We start from the raw sequence: 19,837 nt of genomic DNA, 5'->3' as shown, positions 1-19,837 counted from the left end.
GGAATCCTTGTGGCTTCTGCCATTGCCCTCCTGCTTCTTGTGCCGCCCTGCCTGTTTACATGGGCGAGCGCCGTGATGTTGTCTGATTGGATCAGTACGGCTGGTTTTGAAGCAGGGGCCTTGTTTGGCTTACGGCCTTGTAAAGGGCTCTTAGCTCCAGAAAATTTATGTGAAGTGAAATCTCCTGTTTGGACCACAGTCCTTGGAATTTTACTCCCTGTGTGACTGCACCCCAGCCCCGAAGGCTGGCATCCGTGTTTACCAGGACCCAGTCCTGTATTCCGAATCTGCGGCCCTCTAGTAGATGGAGCCCTCTGCAGCCACCACCGCAGCGACACCCTGGTTCTTGCCGACCGGGTTATCCGCTGCTGTATCTGGAGATGGGACCCGGACCATTTGTCCAACAGGTCCCACTGGAAAATCCTTGCGTGGAACTTTCCGAATGGAATTTCTTCGTACGAAGCTACCATTTTTCCCAGGACTCGTGTGCATTGCTGTACCGACACCTGTCCCGGTCTTAGGAGGTTTCTGACTAGAGATGACAACTCCTCGGCTTTTTCCATTGGAAGAAACACTTTTTTCTGGTCTGTTTCCAGAATCATTCCCAGGAACAGAAGACGTGTCGTCGGGACCAGCTGTGACTTTGGAATTGAGAATCCAGTCCTGCTGTTGCAGCACTTCCCGAGAAAGTGCTACCCCCTTACCAAGTGTTCCTTGGACCTCGCCTTTATCCGGAGATCGTCCAAGTACGGGATAATTAAAACTCCCTTCTTGCGAAGGAGTATCATCATTTCGGTCATTACCCATGGTAAAGACCCTCGGTGCCGTGGATAATCCAAACGGCAGCGTCTGGAACTGATAGTGACAGTCCGGTACCACAATCTTGAGGTACTCCTGGTGAGGAGGGTAAATGGGGACATGCAGGTAAGTATCCTTGATGTCCAGAGAGACCCTGTAATCCACCTCGTCCAGGATCGCAATAATCGCCCTGAGCGATTCCATCTTGAACTTGAATCTTTTGTTATATGTGTTCAAGGATTTTAAATTTAAGATGGGTCTCACCGAACCGTCCGGTTTCGGTACCACAAACATTGTGGAAAAGTAACCCTTTTCCTGTTGAAGGAGGGGTACCTTGATAATCACTTGCTGTGAATACAGTTTTTTGGATAGCCACCAACACTGCCTCCCTGGCAGAGGGAGTAGCCGGTAAGGCAGATTTTAGGAAACGGCGGGGGGAAGACGTCTCGAATTCCAGCCTGTACCTCTGAGATACTGTTTGAAGAACCCAGGGATCCACCTGTGAGAGAGCCCACTGTGCGCTGAAAATTTCTGAGACGAGCCCCCACCGTACCCGGGTCCGCCTGAGCAGCCCCAGCGTCATGCTGTGGACTTACCGGACGCAGGGGAGGACTTCTGCTCCCGGGAACTAGCTGTGTGCTGCAGCTTTTTGGCTCTCCCTTTTCCTCTTGGCAGAAAAGATGAGCCTCTAGCCCTCTACTTTTCTGGGGCCGAAGGGACTGTACCTGATAATACAGTGCTTACTTTTGCTGTGGGGTAGCTTGTGGCAAAAGTTTTGATTTCCCAGCCGTAGCTGTGGAAACGAGGTCTGAAAGACCATCCCCAAACAGTTCCACCCCCTTCTAGGGCAAACTTCCATGTGCCGTTTTGAATCGGCATCGCCCGACCATTGCCGAGTCCATAACCTCCGTCTGGCGGCAATGGTTTTACATAGCGCTTATTAGTGATGCCAGTCGGCAAATATCCCTCTGTGCATCACGCATGTATAAGACAGCGTCTTTTATATGCTCTATTTTCAGCAAAATATTGTCCCTATCTATAGTATAAATATTATCCGACAGGGAATCTGACCACGCAGCTGCCGCACTGCACATCCATGCCGAGGCAATAGCAGGTCTCAATATAATGCCCGTGTGTGTGTATATAGCTTTAAGGGTAGTTTTCTGCTTTCTATCAGCAGGTCCTTCAGGGCGGCCGTATCCGTGACGGTAGTGCCACCTTTTTTAATAAGCGTGTAACCGCTTTATCTACCCTAGGGGTTATTTCCCAACGTGACCTATCCTCTGGCGGAAAAGGGTACGCTGCTTAGAAATTATCAATTTCTTATCGGGGGAAGTCCACGCTTCCTCACACACCTCATATCAATTCCTCAGATGCAGGAAAACTACTGGTAGTTTTCTGTCACCAAACATAATACCCTTTTTTGTGGTATCTGGGGTATTATCAGAAATGTGTAATACATTTTTAATTGCCTCAATCATGTAACGGGTGGCCCTATTGGAAGGTACACTAGTCTCATCGTCGTCGACACTGGAGTCGGTATCCGTGTCAACATCTGTGTCTGCCATCTGAGGTAGCGGGCGTTTTAGAGCCCCTGATGACATGTGAGACGCTTGGACAGGCACAAGCTGAGCAGCCGGCTGTCCTATGTCGTCAAACCTTTTATGTAAGGAGTTGACACTGTCACGTAATTCCTTCCATAAGTCCATCCACACCGGTGTCGACCCCGCAGGGGGTGACATCCCATTCACAGGCATTTTCTCCGCCTCCACATCATTATCCTCATCATACATGTCGACACAGCAGTACCGACACACAGCACACACACAGGGAATGCTCTGACAGAGGACAGGACCCCACAAAGCCCTTTGGGGAGACAGAGGGAGAGTATGCCAGCACACACCAGAGCGCTATATATCACAGGGATATCACCTATAGAGAGTGTTTTCCCTTATAGCTGCATAATATATATATACTGCGCCTAATTTGTGCCCCCCCCCCCCCCCCCCTCTCTTTTTAACCCTTTTTTGTATGTGGAAGGACTGCAGGGGAGAGTCAGGGAGCGATCCCTCCAGCAGAGCTGTGAGGGAAAAGGGCGCCAGTGTGCTGAGGGAGATGGCTCCGCCCCCTTTTCGGCGGGCTTTCTCCCGCTATTGTAAAAGTTCTGGTAGTTAATAAACACCTATATAGCCCCTGGGGCTATATATGGTGTCAGTTCGCCAGCCAAGGTGTTAATATTGCTGCTCAGGGCGCCCCCCCCCCAGCGCCCTGCACCCATCAGTGACCGCAGTGTGTGGTGTGCATGAAGAGCAATGGCGCACAGCTGCAGTGCTGTGCGCTACCTTGGAGAAGACAGAAGTCTTCAGCCGCCGATTTTCAGGACCACCTTCTTGCTTCTGGCTCTGTAAGGGGGACGGCGGCGCGGCTCCGGGAACGGACGACGAGGTCGGGTCCTGTGTTCGATCCCACTGGAGCTAATGGTGTCCAGTAGCCTAAGAAGCCCAAGCTACCACCACTTAGGTAGGTTCGCTTCTTCTCCCCTTAGTCCCTCGGTGCAGTGAGCCTGTTGCCAGCAGGTCTCACTGAAAATAAAAAACCTAACATATACTTTCTTCCTAGGAGCTCAGGAGAGCCCCTAGTGTGCATCCAGCTCAGCCGGGCACAGAAATCTAACTGAGGCTTGGAGGAGGGTCATAGGGGGAGGAGCCAGTGCACACCAGATAGTCCTAAAGCTTTCTTTAGATGTGCCCAGTCTCCTGCGGAGCCGTCTATTCCCCATGGTCCTTACAGAGTCCCCAGCATCCACTAGGACGTCAGAGAAATATATTTTTGCCTCAATGCTACCTTAATATAGTAAAAATTTTCCCAGATGGGTACACGGTGTACAATATATCATGTGATCTCTCGTACACATTGCATAATGTGTAACCCCAAATCACTGAATTGTCCCACTGGATATGCTGCATGTCCAATGGGCTGATTCCTTGTCTGACTCTGTGTAGTTACAGCATGTAACGATACATCGCATCGTTGTACAGTGGGCACTGCCATCCAATGAATCGTACAGCATCGCTGGTCATACCGTCAGAAGGTGTGTACCCAGCTGAAAATGTCTCAATGTGTCGCCAATCCCCAACACAGGACAATACTTTTTACATTTGACAATTAACAGAGTAAAACATGAAGATGACAGAAAAGAAAATGACAAAGCACAGCAATCATCTCAAAATATGAATATTCAGTAAATAAAAAATGAGATTTTAAACCTACCGGTAAATCTTTTTCTCCTAGTCCGTAGAGGATGCTAGGGACTCCGTAAGGACCATGGGGGGCACTCTAAGACTTTAGATGGGTGTGAACTTGCTCCTCCCTCTATGCCCCTCCTCCAGACCTCAGTTAAAGAACTGTGCCCAGAGGAGACGGACAGTACGAGGAAAGGATTTTTGTTCATCTAAGGGCGAGATACATACCAGCCCACACCATACACACCGTACAACATGGAATATACCAAACCAGTTAACAGTATGAATAAAACAGCATCAGCCAGAGACTGATCACAACGGTAACATAACCCTTATGTAAGCAACACCTATATACAAGCCTTGCAGAAATTGTCTGTACTGGGACGGGCGTCCAGCATCCTCTACGGACTAGGAGAAAAAGATTTACCGGTAGGTTTAAAATCTTATTTTCTCTTATGTCCTAGAGGATGCTGGGGACTCCGTAAGGACGTAAGGACCATGGGGATTATACCAAAGCTCCAGACCGGGCGGGAGAGTGCGGATGACTCTGCAGCACCGATTGAGCAAACATGGGGTCCTCATCAGCCAGGGTATCAAACTTGCAGAATTTTGCAAAAGTGTTTGAACCCGACCAAGTAGCTGCTCAGGACAGCTGTAATGCCGAGACGCCTCTGGCAGCCACCCAAGAAGAGCCCACCTTCCTAGTGGAATGGGCCTTTACCGAATTTGGTAACGGCAATCCCGCCGTAGAATGAGCCTGCTGAATCGTGTTACAGATCCAGCGAGCAATAGTCTGCTTAGAAGCAGGAGCGCCAACCTTGTTGGCTGCATACAGGACAAACAGTGCCTCTGTTTTCCTAACTCGAGCCGTCCTGGCTACATAAATTTTTAAGGCCCTGACTACATCAAGGGACCTGGAATCCTCCAAGTCGCCCGAAGCCACAGGTACCACAATAGGTTGGTTCATATGGAACGACGAAACCACCTTAGGTAGAAATTGAGGACGAGTTCTCAACTCCGCTCGATCCACATGGAAAATCAGATAGGGGCTCTTGTGAGACAAAGCCGCCAATTCGGAGACCCGCCTCGCAGATGCCAAGGCCAACAACATGACCACTTTCCAAGTGAGAAATTTTAACTCCACCGTTTGAAGAGGTTCAAACCAGTGTGATTTAAGGAATAGTAACACCACGTTAAGGTCCCACTGCGGGCACAAAAGGAGGTTGGATGTGCAGCACTCCCTTTACAAAAGTCTGGACTTCCAGGAGAGAAGCCAATTCCTTCTGAAAGAATATAGGTAAGGTCGAAATCTGCACCTTAATGGAGCCTAACTTCAGGCCCATATCCACTCCTGTCTGTAGAAAGTGGAGAAAACGACCCAGCTGAAAATCTTCCGTAGGAACATGCTTGCCTCACACCAAGAAACACATTTCCTCCAGATACGGCGATAATGTTTCGCCGTTACCTCCTTCCTAGCTTTGATTAGAGTAGGGATGACTTCCCCCGGAATACCTTTCCTAGCTAGGATTTGGTGTTCACCCGCCATGCCGTCAAATGTAACCGCGGTAAGTCTTGGAACACACAGGGCCCCTGTTGCAACAGGTCCTCCCTGGGAGGAAGAGGCCACGGATCTTCTGCGATCATTTCCTGAAGATCTGAATACCAGGCCCTTCGAGGCCAATCTGGTACAATGAGTATTGTCTGCACTCTTGTTCGTCTTATGATTCTCAATATTTTTGAGATGAGTGGAAGTGGAGGGAACACATAGACCGACTGAAACACCCACGATGTCACTAGTGCGTCCACCGCCACTGCCTGAGGGTCCCTTGACCTGGAACAATACATCTGAAGCTTTTTGTTGAGGCGTGATGCCATCATGTCTATTTGAGGAAGTCCCCAACGACTTATCTCTGGAAAGACCTCTTGATGAAGTCCCCACTCTCCTGGATGGAGATCGTGTCTGCTGAGGAAGACTGCTTCCCAGTTGTCCACTCCCGGAATGAAGACAGCTGACAGAGCGCTTACATGATTTTCCGCCTAGCGAAGAATCCTGGTGGCTTCTGCCATTGCTGCTCTGCTCCTTGTCCCGCCCTGGCGGTTTACATGCGCCACGGCTGTGACGTTGTCTGACTGGATCAGAACGGGTAGGTTGCGAAGAAAACTCTCCGCCTGTTGCATATGGCCCTTAATTCCAGCACATAGATGTGTAGACAAGCCTCCTGGCTTGACCATATTCCCTGAAAATTTCTTCCTTGTGTGACAGCTCCCCATCCTCGGAGGCTCGCGTCCGTGGTCACAAGAACCCAATCTTGAATGCCGAACCTGCGACCCTCAAGAAGGTGAGCACTCTGGAGCCACCACAGGAGAGAGACCCTAGATTTAGAATCTAGCCGTGTTGTTGTAGTACTCTCAGGGAGAGAGACACGCTCTTTAGTAACTGATCTCTCGATCTTGCCTTTATCAGGAGATCGTCCAAGTATGGGATAATTGTGACCCCCTGCTTGCGCAGGAGCACCATCATTTCCGCCATCACCTTGGTGAAAATTCTCGGGGCCGTGGAAAGCCCAAACGGCAACGTCTGAAACTGGTAATGACAATCCTCTACAGCGAATCTCAGGTACGCCTGATGAGGAGGATACATGGGGACATGAAGGTAAGCATCCTTTATGTCTAGTGACACCGCAAAATCCCCCCCTTCCATACTGGAGATCACTGCCCAGAGAGATTCTATCTTGAATTTGAACCTTTTCAAAGATAGGTTTAGGGATTTTAGATTCAGAATTGGTCTGACCGAGCCATCCGGCTTCAGGACCACAAACAGGGTTGAATAAAACCCTTTCCCCTGTTGCCCTAGGGGAACCTTGATAATCACCTGCTGTTGACACAGTTTTTGAATGGTAGCTGAAACTATTTCCCTCTCTGGGGGAGAAGCTGGCAAGGCAGATTTGAAAAATCGGTGTGGAGGCACATCTTCGAACTCCAGTTTGTAGCCTTGGGATACAATTTCGACCACCCAAGGATACAAATTCGACTGAACACAGACCTGGCTGAAGAGACGAAGACGTGCCCCCACCGGTGCGGACTCCCGCGGCGGACCCCAGCGTCATGTGGTGGATTTTGTAGAGGGGGGGAGGATTTTTGTTCCTGGGAACTAGCTGTAGCTGGTGTTCTTTTCCCTCTACCTCTACCTCTGGCGAGGAAGGAAGAGCCCCGACCCTTTCTGAACTTATGCGACCGAAAGGACTGCATCTGGTATTGAGGTGTTTTCTTTTGCTGTGGGGGAACATAAGGCAAAAAAGAAGACTTACCCGCGGTAGCTGTGGAAACCAGGTCCGCGAGGCCCTCCCCAAATAAAACTTCACCCTTGTAAGGCAAAGCCTCCATAAGTCTCTTTGAATCAGCATCACCTGTCCATTGAAGGGTCCACAGGGACCTTCTAGCAGAAACTGCCATGGCATTGGCTCTTGAACCCAACAGCCCAATATCTCTCGCAGCCTCTCTCATATATAACGCTGCGTCCTTAATGTGACCCAAGGTCAACAAAATACTATCCTTATCTAAGGTGTCTATGCCAGATGACAAGTTATCTACCCACGCTGCAATTGCGCTACCAACCCATGCCGACGCTACTGCAGGCCTGAGTAGGGCTCCCGTATGGGCATAAATTGATTTTAAGGTAGTTTCCTGCCTGCGATCCGCAGGATCCTTTAGGGCCGCCGTGTCCGGGGACGGTAGCGCCACCTTTTTGGATAAGCGCGTCAAGGCCCTGTCCACCGTGGGCGAGGATTCCCACCATAACCTGTCCTTTGAGGGGAAAGGATACGCCATAATAATTCTCTTGGGAACCTGCAGTCTCTTGTCTGGAGTTTCCCAAGCCTTTTCAAATAAAGCGTTCAGCTCATGAGATGGGGGAAACGTTACCTCAGGTTTCTTTCCCTTAAACATGCAGACCCTCGTGTCAGGGACAGAAGGGTCCTCTGTGATATGTAATACATCTTTTATTGCAATAATCATATATTGAATACTCTTGGCCACTCTTGGGTGCAACCTCGCATCATCATAGTCGACACTGGAGTCAGAATCCGTGTCGGTATCAGTGTCTGCTACCTGGGAAAAGGGACGTTTATAGGACCCTGAAGGGTCTTGTGACACAGTCAAAGCCATGGATTGACTCCCAGCTTTGTCCTTGGACTCTGCTTTGTCCAATCTCTTATGTAACAAAGTCACATTAGCATTTAACACATTCCACATGTCCAACCAGGAGACACCACTACCATCTGCTCTGCATCCTCCCTAGACGAGCCTTCCGCTTCAGACATGTCGACACACACGTACTGATACCCCCACACACACTGGGATATATGAATATGGGGACAGCCCCCCAATAAGGCCCTTTGGAGAGACAGAGAGAGAGTATGCCAGCACACACCCAGTGCCACTAGACAATGAAAACACAGTCCCAGCCTATACAGCGCTTTTTTTATATATATGATTTGCGCCAAATAAATGTGCCGCCCCCCCCCCCCCTTCCTCGTTTTGTCCCCTGTTACTTGGTTCAGCAGGTGAGAGTCCGGGAGCAGCTTCTCTGCAGCATGCTGTGGAGAAAACGGCGGGCTTCGGTCCCACTCATTTTTTTATACTGGCGGGGGTTTTATAATATACTGCCTCCGCAGTATCTAACAATGGTGCCAGTGTTATGTGAGGTAATTATTGCTGCCCAGGGCGCCCCCCCTGCGCCCTGCACCCTTGCTGTGCGGGAGCAATGGCGGGCAGCGCGACCGCTGCGCTGTACCTATCTGAATAACTGAAGTCTTCTGCCGCCTTTGTAGTCTTCTTACTTCATATACTTACCCGGCTTCTATCTTCCAGCTCTGTGAGGAGAACGGCGGCGCGGCTCCGGGATGAACAGCGAGGGCGACACCTGTGTTCCGACCCTCTGGAGCTAATGGTGTCCAGTAGCCTAAGAAGCAGAGCCTATCCGTAAAGTAGGTCTGCTTCTCTCCCCTCAGTCCCACGAAGCAGGGAGCCTGTTGCCAGCAGTGCTCCCTGAAAATAAAAAACCTAACAAAAGTATTTTCAGAGAAACTCAGTAGAGCTCCCCTGCAGTGCATCCAGTCTCCTCTAAGGATCTAACTGAGGTCTTGAGGAGGGGCATAGAGGGAGGAGCCAGTTCACACCCATCTAAAGTCTTAGAGTGCCCATGTCTCCTGCGGAGCCCGTCTATACCCCATGGTCCTTACGGAGTCCCCAGCATTCTCTAGGACGTAAGAGAAATCGGATTTATGTTTGCATTTAACTATTTCTTGGTATGCTGACAGTACCAAATTTATTGTAGTGTAATTTAAATTTTCACAAAAGAGAATGTGCACTTTATTTGGCATGAAGTGGTTTGTGTAGTACCTGGTAGTGTTGGTATTCCTTCAGCAAGTTGAAGTTGGGGTTCTTACTGTTCAAGAATTTAATAATAAGTTTTACATAGGTTTCCTGCTCCAGCGCAGTGAGGGAGGAATAACGAGGGAATGGGACACGAGGTTCTGGAAAAGGGATGATCTTTGCAGATGAAATGACAGTGACAGGAGGCTGTGGACTAATAGCCTTACAATCTACTTTCGGAGGTTCTGCAGGAGCAGGTCTGGAAAGATATATAGAAGACAATCAAATAAAAGGGAGTGGGAACTTTAAGACAAGATATAGGGTCTTCAGAGTTGCGCGCAATGTCAATGTCTGATACAGTGGAGCTATCTCTTGCAACTGTGCATGTGCCAGAGCAATTCTACGCATGTGTGGCAATGGTCTCGCAAAAAGTACACACACAGAGGATTTATTTGTAAAAGCGAGTGACACAGTCAGTGTTTGGGGAAGTTATCCCGGGGGTGGGGGTGGGGGGTTAGAATAATGCAGGCGTGTCAGGGACCATTTTCTGGACTGCAATAATCTGCCACTGTGAGTTACTTCACAAGAGGAGAGGGACAGGCATCTTAGGTGATACGCTCAAGTCGGAGAAAGGCCAGACTTGTTCAACACTGTATCTGAGACATTAGCATATTTCCATGAGCAATCCCAGCCGCAAATACAATTGTGTGCACCTCTGAACCAGGCCCATTGATCATTAATGAGAAACAGGATACAGTGGGACAAAAAAGCATTTGGACAGCAACCGATTGTGCAAGTTGACCCACTTAAAAAGATGCGAGAAGTATGTAATTTCCATCATAGGTACACTTCAACTGTGAGAGTCAGAATCTGAAGAAACAAAACAAAACAAAACAAAAAACAGGAAATCACATTGTATGATTTTTAAACAATTTGTATATTCTTGTGGAAAATAAATATTTGGACAATCAAAAAGTTTAACTCAATACTTTGATGTTTCCAACCCCATGCTTCACAGTGGATATGGTGTTCTTGGGATGCCATTCATCATTCTTCTCCCTCCAAACACGGCGAGTAGAGTTTATGTCAAAAAGTTTGATTTTGCTCTCATCTGACCACATTACATTCTCCCAGTTCTCCTCTGGATCATCCAGATGGTCACTGGCAAACTTTAAACGGGCCTGGACATTTTCTGGCTTAAGCAGGGGGACCTTACGGGCACTGCAGGATTTCAATCCATGCTGACTTAGTGTGTTACTAATGGTCCCCCCGTGTAGTTCTAGGCTGATTCCTCACCGTTCTCAAGATCATTGATACCCCACGAGGTGAGATCTTGCATGGAGCCCCAGGTCGAGGGAGATTGTCAGTGATCTTGTGTTTCTCCATTTTTTAATAATTGCGCCAACAGATGATCTCTTCTCACCAAGCTGCTTGCCTATTGTCGAGTAGCTCATCACAGCCTTGTGCAGCTCTACAATTTTGTCCCTGGTGTCCTTAGACAGCTCTCTGGTCTTGGCCATAGTGGAGAGGTAGCAGTCTGACTGTTTGAGGGTGTGAACAGGTGTCTTTTATACAGATAACCAGTTCAAACAGGTGCCATTAATACAGGTAACGAGTGGAGGATAGAAGAGCTTCTTAAAAAAGAAGTAACAGGTCTGTCAGAGACAGAAATTTTGCAGCTTGGTAGGTGCCCAAATATTTATTTTCCACAAGAAAGTAAATTGTTTAAATATCATACAATGTGATTTCCTGGGTTTTTTTCTACAGATTCTGTCTCTCACAGTTGAAGTGTACCTATGATGGAAATTACAGACCTCTCATCTTTTTAAGTGGGTCAACTTGCACAATCTGTTGCTGTCCAAATACTTTTTTGCCCCACTGTATTTATTCAGAGATCACATAAGAAGGACATACGCATATTACTTTTGCAGAAATCCCATAGCTAGCTTGTGAGTAGACACAGCCATGTAATCACAGTGTAATTTGCTATGTATAATCTGTCATATCACTGTGCTTATAACTAGAACACAAAGGTAAAGGTTACACCACTCCAGTTGTGACGTATGGGTTAATTACTCAATAAATCAATAACTGGTCAATTCCCTGATTATAACACATCACATATATGGGTACTATTCTCTAACCCTGGTAACTGCAGCTTCAAACCTTTACCTTAATTACAAGATGGTGGGTGAAACTTTGTAATGGACATTATCTAGCAAGTCATCATTTCCCTAATCTCCAGTTCATAATGCTATGCCAGCAAACTAACTCTTCTAAGCAAACTACAGATCCATCTACCAAATGGAGAGTCACATGTAGCACCCTTTGAAACCAGTAAGGAATATGATGATTTGTGCTTTATGGACAAGTTTTACTATGGATGTTCTTGCACAGAATATTTTTTACCGTTACATAGACGGTCTCAAATTGTCAATTTTAAATAATGTGATATTGTACGTTACTTTTAGTCTGTCTGCATTAAAGCTTGACACTATTTGTACTTGGAAAATACAAAATGAAAGTAACAAGGATGTATATGATCCACACTCTGCATACATGAACTATATTTCTGAGTGCATGTTTAATATGTGGCAGGGTCATAGTAAACTTCTAGAATAGCTGAACTCAAACTGCAGCTGTACTATCCAAATCATAGTACAGAACACAAAGTTAAGCAGTAAGAATGCTGAATATCAAGATTAAGATTTCTCATTCCTACTGGTTCGTAAGACCCCAGATGACAGAGTCATGCAACACTTACTGTATACATGGTCGAGTCACATTATTATGGCCGGGTGGTAGTCATGTGACCGCCGGTCGGCTGACCGACAGTCACATGACCTCCTCCGTGAGCCCGACGGCTCACTATCCCGATGGTCGGCATGCCGACCAACAGGGACTATTTCCACTCGTGGGTGTCCACGACACCCATAGAGTGGGAATAGAACCCGTGGCGACCGCAGGTCGCCACCGAGCCCGCAGCGTGGCGAGCGCATCGAGCCCGCAAGGGGCTTGCTGCACTCGCCCCTCCCCGCCGGCATCCCGGCGTCGGTATGCTGCCGGGATCCCGGCGTCGGTAAGGTGATCGGCGGTCAGGAGACCGCCGGTCACCCGTACTACACCCATTATGGCCACCAACTAATAGCCAGAGTAATCTCCGTGAGCAGCACGGACAGCAGCTAGATAGGCTGAACGGTCATTTTAGACACACATCTGGTAGCCTCCAGCTTCATTCTGACGGTGAGCTGCTCCACTGTAGCATGTCGGTCGGCCTTTACGCACCTTCGTAGCCGATGTCCACCTCTCACATCAATGGCACGTAGTGCTCCGCAGTTTCCATGTCGGTAATTCTCAATGGTGCCATTTGTCCAGTCACGATACTCCTTCACCACAGCAGCACGCAAACAGTTTACAAAGTGCGCTGTTTCAGAAATACTGCCAAACTTGGCCCGAAAGCAGATAATCATACCTTTTTACAACTCTGATAAATCGCCCCTTTTACATAACAGCAACAAGTGATGTGTGTGCAGACGGCCTATCACACACCTTATATAGCCAGCACACAACCCGTGACGTACTTCACGGGCTAAGCGCTGCCGATGTCAAATGTTGGATGTTGTCATAATAATATGACTCGACTGTGTAGAACACCGGAAGGAGGACCTTACTTTAAAACAGGTGGTTGTCAATGCCCTTCTCCAAAGAATTCCCAGTCACTTGAATAGAAAGCTCAGATAAGGGGCCTTCAGCTGGGTAAACACTATGCCAACTGATCCGCTGACCACCAAATCCAACAACGCTCTGTTGGTGGTTAGTGAAGTAGTGTAGTGGTAAGCATATACACTTACCAATCGGCCACTCAATATGACTTTGCCAGCCCATCTGTGATGTCATTGTTAGCGGTTCATGTGAACGGCATGAGACGGTCGGCGGGTCAAATGACCGATTAACACTTGTTCCCACACACTGCCCGATTATCGCTCCAACCAGGCCACTAGTTGAATGGTTGGAATGATTGTCCGGTAATGTATGGCCAGCTTAAGCTTTGAGAGAAAAGTTAGATTAACTCAGTCAGCACATGACCTTCCAGATGAATAATAAAATCTGCTAAAAAAAAAAAAAAAAAAAAAACAGGAAAGAGCTAATCGATCATTATTTATTTGACTGTAACAACAGCCTTCACTTTCTGTAACGTTATGCATTTATATATTTGGTAAAAATGCTATGGTCTTTCAAAGAAACAGCAAGCTCAGAGGGATGCCTCATAGCAGTAGTCTCAGCATTAAAAGAAAAAGTGGGAGGCTGCGCTAAATTAATATAACAATGATAATTCGTCTATTAATTGCACAATTTAATAATAAAAAGTAATATCGCTAAAATATTGTGATAAATATACCATAAAATACATGCAACATCAATGTAGCTTTGTAAAAACATACAATTTTTTCAAAAAAGCTGCTAGTTGATTGCAGCGAAACGCGTCAGCTGCACAGGGGACCCAAGCCAGATACACTTTGCTGGAAGACCGAACCACCCCCACTAAGATCTGGACCATCACACGTATTCTGAGGATTCCAATAGCAGACTGAATAGATGATTTCTATACACCGCACTGCATGAGGAGCTCATCATCCAAAATCCAGGAGCATCACATCCTCTAGCGGTAATTTGCTATTATATGGGACACTGCTTACCTCTCAAATACCTATATATACTGGACTCTGACCAATCTGGGGGATTACTTTGGAACGGACTTTCCACCTACAAACTTCTCCATTGCTGGCAAATTGGGTAACCCCTTAAATGTTCATACCCCAATTGTATGTTTTTACAAAGCTCCATTGATGTTGCATGTATTTTATGGTATATTTATCACAATATTTTAGCGATATTACTTTTTATTATTAAATTGTGCAATTAATAGACGAATGATCATTGTTGTTATATTATATTAATTTAGCGCAGCCTCCCACTTTCTCTTTTTTTGCTTACTTTGTGGGGGTGACTCCCCTCTAATTTGAGGCAGCAGCTTGGTGAAACACCTTATACCTAAAGCGCCTGAGTACCCTTAGGGTAACCGAACTTCTACGTAGTCTCAGCATTGACTGGTGTATAAAGGCTGAGTGCAATGACAGGCAGAAGTGGGTTTTGCAGCTGTTTCAAGTCTGTATTACCGATTCATGTTTGACATCTATAGGTATAGATCATAAAAATGGCCTTTGGTCACATTCTAACTATATAAACATTGAAACTATTCCAGTTCACACAAGCAAAACGTGAACTTGCACAAGCCATAAACAGATGATAGGACATCAGCAGCACTTAGTATGAGACACTTCACAGCTGTCCTTCCAAATAAGGCAGCATGTCTGTCATGAAGGCAGAAGCCAGCACATCAAATTATCATGGAGGAAAAAGATGCTGACTCAGACGCAGCAGCACAAATGAATACAATTTATTTCAGTTCCAGTTATAGAACAATTTTAGGATAAAATGAAAATGATGGAACAAAGGGACACTTTCGAACTACACAAAATGCACCCACCTCAGTGCCCGTGTTACTGCAATGTTATGCTCCTACATCTGCAAAGAGATGTCGGATTTTACATGAAGTGCATTTATGGAGTACAACACTGACTTCTGTTTATACAGAACGTCCGTTAACGGACAATTCAACATGCAATTACATAAATTAACTGCACCCTCAATGTGTCAAAATTAGTGAATGGATGCAGCGATGTCACTTCCAGTCAACAACAATATGGAGGCAGGAGCTACTATTTATTACACTGGTAGACATTTTTTCTGCTATTAAAAAAACCTAATTCTATATCGCAATCCCGTGAGCTCTCCATTCGTGGAGGCCCAGCATTTTCCATGGACTGGGCTCACCAAAGCCATCTGGAGTCGCCTAGCAGACCGCTCCCTCATCCACCTACCAGTCACCCTCGATGTCTTGTTTCAGGTCGCATTGCTCCACAGACACCTCAGCACACGTGGTAGTAGTCATCATGGAAACCGGCCTAGGGAATGAGGAATCTATCAGTGGTAGTAGTCTGGCGCCGACCTCTGATCAGTCTCTCACCTGCCAGCCCAGCATTTCCGATCTACACTGCACGCCAGGGGCCACCTAGAGCTATTGAGGACAGCTGTGCCCGGCACATGAAGCATGTGGCCTTAACTTCCACCCGCAGCCTTGGTATTGATTTGCTGACTGCAGTCACCACAGATCACTTCCTACAGCTCCGTAGATACTTCTATCTACTGGTGCAGTTGTCCTGTGACCTCACCTCTGCCGGCCAGGCTGGACCCTGCTGCTGTCATCAGGGGAAATCACCGGGAACGGGCCTACAGCAGCTCCAGGCCCACTCATCCATCTGACATCTCTGGGACTGTCGTCAGGCCTTTGTGGTGGGATCCTTCTGTCAACAGACCGGCATCTTATTATGTTTTATTTGATCTTTAACATGTCTTAATCGCCCTACTAACCACTTGCCCTCTATCCTCCTATTGTACCCTCTCTTCCTCTCCTGTGCTCCTACTGTTATAACTTTGACTTTACTTCTTCAAACTTTGATATCATGCTGCCCATGTTGCTTTGTACACAGGACTTGCAACCCAATAAAATAATGCTATCATTTATCTTTTAAATTCCGTTATATTTTGCTTGCCCTATGCTGTCAGCAGGCGTGCATTACTATAGTAACAGCAGCAATGGCTACTCCAACACCTGAATCAAGCCCATTGTAACCAATGTAGTGCACCTAACATGGCTGCCTCACCTGGTGTACAATATGAAGAATGAAAAGTGCATGGTTATGATATGGCAAGGATCTCACTGAGTATTTCATCTCCCCCACTATGTGTCAGCAGTTCTATGCATTGCCTATTCTGTCCAGTGTAATCCTATGTAGTGCATAAAATGGCTGGATGACCTGGCTCCTCCGGTAGAGTGAAAATTCTTGCATTGATCAAAAGGAGATTTATGGTAAGAACTTACCTTTGTTAAATCTCTTTCTGGGAGGTACACTGGGTTCCACAGGGAATAACATCGGGGTGTAGAGTAGGATCTTGATCCGAGGCACCAACAGGCTAAAAGCTTTGACTGTTCCCAGAATGCATAGCGCCGCCTCCTCTAAAACCCCACCTCCGTGCACAGGAGCTCAGTTTTGTTAACCAGTCCAATGCAGTAGCAGGTAAAAGATGACAACCGTTAGTAGCCACGTTCACCACATTTTCACGACAGGAGAAGGTATCAGTGGCTAATGCCATACAAACCCAGAGAAGCTAAGTGCGTCGGGGCGGGCGCCCTGTGGAACCCAGTGTACCTCACAGAAAGAGATTTAACCATGGTAGGTCTTACCATAAATCTCCTTTTCTGCTGCGGGGTACACTGGGGTTCCACAGGGAATAACATCGGGGATGTCCTAAAGCAGTTCCTCATGGGAGGGGATGCACTGTAGCGGGCACAAGAACCTGGCGTCCAAAGGAAGCATCAAAGGCATAGAACCTTATGAACGTGCTCACTGAGGACCACGTCGCCGCCTTGCACAATTGATCAAGGGTCGCACCACAGCGGGCCGCCCAAGAAGGTCCAACTGACCGAGTAGAATGGCTTTGATAGCAGCAGAAGCTGGACGACCAGCCTGTACATAAGCTTGTGAAATCACCATTCTAATCCATCTGGCCAGGGTCTGCTTGTGAGCAGGCCAGCCACGTTTGTGAAAACCAAACAGTACAAAGAGAGAATCAGACTTTCTAACAGAAGCTGTCCTCTTCACATAGACACGGAGAGCACGTACCACATCCAAAGACCGCTCTTTGGAAGACAATTCAGGAGAGACAAAGGCCGGAAACACAATCTCCTGATTAAGGTGGAAAGAAGACACCACCTTAGGTAGATACCAGGGACGTGTTCGAAGAACCGCACGGTCATGGTGAAAAATCAGAGATAGGGGGACCTACACGACATGGCACCCAAATACGATACCCGTCTAGCAGTGGGCAATAGCCAGCAGAAACAAGACCTTAAGAGAAAGCCACTTAAGGTCTGCAGATTCAAGAGGCTCAAACGGAGACTCTTGCAATGCCTCCAGAACCACCGACAAATACCAAGGAGCCACAGGCGGGACGTAAGGACATTGAATCCGTAACACACCCCAAGTGAATGTATGAACATCAGGCAGAGTCGCAAGTTTTCTCTGAAACCAAACCGACAAGGCAGAAATATGAACATTGAGGGAGGCCAGACGATGGCCTAAGTCCAGGCCCTGTTGTAGAAAGGCCAAAAGTTTGTCCATACTAAACTTGTAAGCGTCATGATTGTTATCCGCGCACCAAGCCAAGTAGGAATTCCAGACCCTATGGTAAATCTGAGCCGAAGCTGGTTCCGGGCCTTCAACACGGTTTGAATGACCGCCTCAGAGAATCCTTTGGACCTTAGAACCGAAGCTTCAAAAGCTACACCGTCAAAGCCAATCGGGTCAAATCCTGATTTACACAAGGGCCCTGAACGAGGAGGTCTGGGCGCTGTGGAAGTAGAAGGGGACGCTCTAAAGACAGACCCTGAAGGTCTGAGAACCAATGCCGTCTGGGCCACGCTGGGGCAATCAGAAGCAGGAGGAGTCCTTCTTGCTTGAACTTCCTTATTACCCTGGGCAGAAGTGACACCGGAGGGAACACGTACGGCAGCCGAAAGTTCCATGGAATTGCCAGTGCGTCCACGAACGCTGCTGAGGATCCCTTGTCCTTGCTCCGAAGACCGGAACCTTGTGATTGTGTCAAGACCCCATCAGGTCTACATCTGGGAGACACCACTTGTCCACTAAGAGTTGAAATACTTCTGGATGGAGGCTCCACTCTCCGGCGTGTATGTCCTGATGACTGAGGAAGTCCGCTTCCCAGTTTAGGACCCCCGGAATGAACACTGCCGATATGGCTGGCAGATGGCGTTACGCCCACTGAAATATCCTTGATACTTCCCTCATTGCCATGCGGCTTTGAGTGCCGCCTTGATGATTTTTGTATGCCACCGTTATGGCGTTGTCCGACTATACCTGAACAGGCCCTGTTGTGTATTGAATGCTGGGCCAGGTTCAGAGCATTGAACACCGTCTGCAGTTCCAGAATGTTTATCGGGAGGAGAGACTCCTCCTTGGTCCACCGACCCTGAAGGGAGTGTTGCTCCAACACCGCACCGCAACCTCTCAGACTGGCATCTGTCGTCAGGAGGACCCAGCTGGAGATCCAGAAGGGACGACCCCTGCTCAATTGATGGTCCTGCAGCCACCAGCTCTGTGACAGACGGCCCTCCGGAGACAAGGAGATCATGTGAGACCTGATCCGGTGAGGCAGGCCGTCCCACTTGGCTAGAATCAGTTTCTGTAGAGGGTGGGAATGGAATTAAGCGTACTCCACCATGTCGAAAGCCGACACCATGAGACCTAGCACTTGCATCGCCAAGTGTGGCGACACTTGCGAACGAGATAGGAAGCATCGAATCCTGTCCTGAAGTTTCAGGACCTTCTCCTGAGACAAGAACCACTTCTGGTTGTGAGTGTCCAATAATGCCCCTAGGTGCACCATACTCTGAGCAGGGACCAGAGAAGACTTCTTCCAGTTGATGAGCCACCCGTGGGCTTTCAGAAACTGAAGCGTCAGATCCAGACGATGTACGAGAATTTCTGGGGAATTTGCCAGGATCAACAAGTCGTCCAGATATGGGATGATCCTGACCCCTTGACTGCGAAGTACAGCCGTCATTACCGCCATGACCTTTGTGAAGACACGCGGGGCCGTGGTCAAACCAAAAGGTAAAGCCTGAAATTGATAATGGAAGTTGCCCACAGCAAACCTCAGGTACTGCTGATGCGACATTGCAACAGGAATATGTAGGTAAACATCCTGTATGTCCAGGGAGAACATATAATCCCCAGGCTCCAAGGCAAGAACAATAGAGTGAAGAGTTTCCATACGAAACTTGGAGACTCTCACAAATCTATTCAAGGACTTGAGGTTGAGAATGGGCCGAGAAGACCCATTCGGTTTCGGGACTAGGAACAGCGGTGAATAGTACCCCTTGCCTCTCTGAGCCAATGGCACCTGTACTACCACTCCTGTGTCCAGGAGGGACTGTACCACCGAATGAAGAGTTTTTGCCCTCAGCTGATCCAAAGGGACGTCTGTCAGGCAAAATCGATGAGGGGGATGTTTCTTGAAGGGTACGGCGTAACCTTGAGTGATGACTTCCCGTACCCAGGCATCAGAAGTGGTTTTCAACCATTCCTGGGTAAACCCTAGAAGTCGGCCTCCCACTCTGGGACCCACCAGAGGGAGGCCCGCCCGTCATGCAGCAGGCTTGTCAGTTTTGGAAGCAGGCCGACGGGCAGCGCAGGCACGTTTAGGCTTGGGCTTAGCGGTTT

At 47.8% G+C, this 19,837-nt stretch overlaps 1 protein-coding gene across 4 annotated transcripts in view; it reads right to left on the bottom strand.

Annotated features, from left to right (window-relative positions):
* ICE2 (interactor of little elongation complex ELL subunit 2) overlaps positions 1-19,837 on the bottom strand; it is a 435,266-nt gene that overhangs the window by 336,040 nt on the left and 79,389 nt on the right. For 2 of the 4 annotated variants that reach the window (XM_063926398.1, XM_063926396.1), the window contains exons 3-4: positions 15,707-15,838; positions 9,441-9,672 (exon numbers count right to left, since the gene is read on the bottom strand). In XM_063926398.1, the coding sequence (XP_063782468.1) occupies positions 9,441-9,672; positions 15,707-15,838 (364 nt within the window). The remainder of the gene's footprint in view (positions 1-9,440; positions 9,673-15,706; positions 15,839-19,837) is intronic. The other 2 variants (XM_063926397.1, XM_063926399.1) reach the window with 2 other exon arrangements.

Source organism: Pseudophryne corroboree, chromosome 6 (genome assembly GCF_028390025.1).
Source record: "Pseudophryne corroboree isolate aPseCor3 chromosome 6, aPseCor3.hap2, whole genome shotgun sequence".
Taxonomy (NCBI): domain Eukaryota; kingdom Metazoa; phylum Chordata; class Amphibia; order Anura; family Myobatrachidae; genus Pseudophryne; species Pseudophryne corroboree.
Note: the sequence above shows the minus strand (reverse complement) of the source record. Positions and strands in the feature narration are given on the sequence as shown.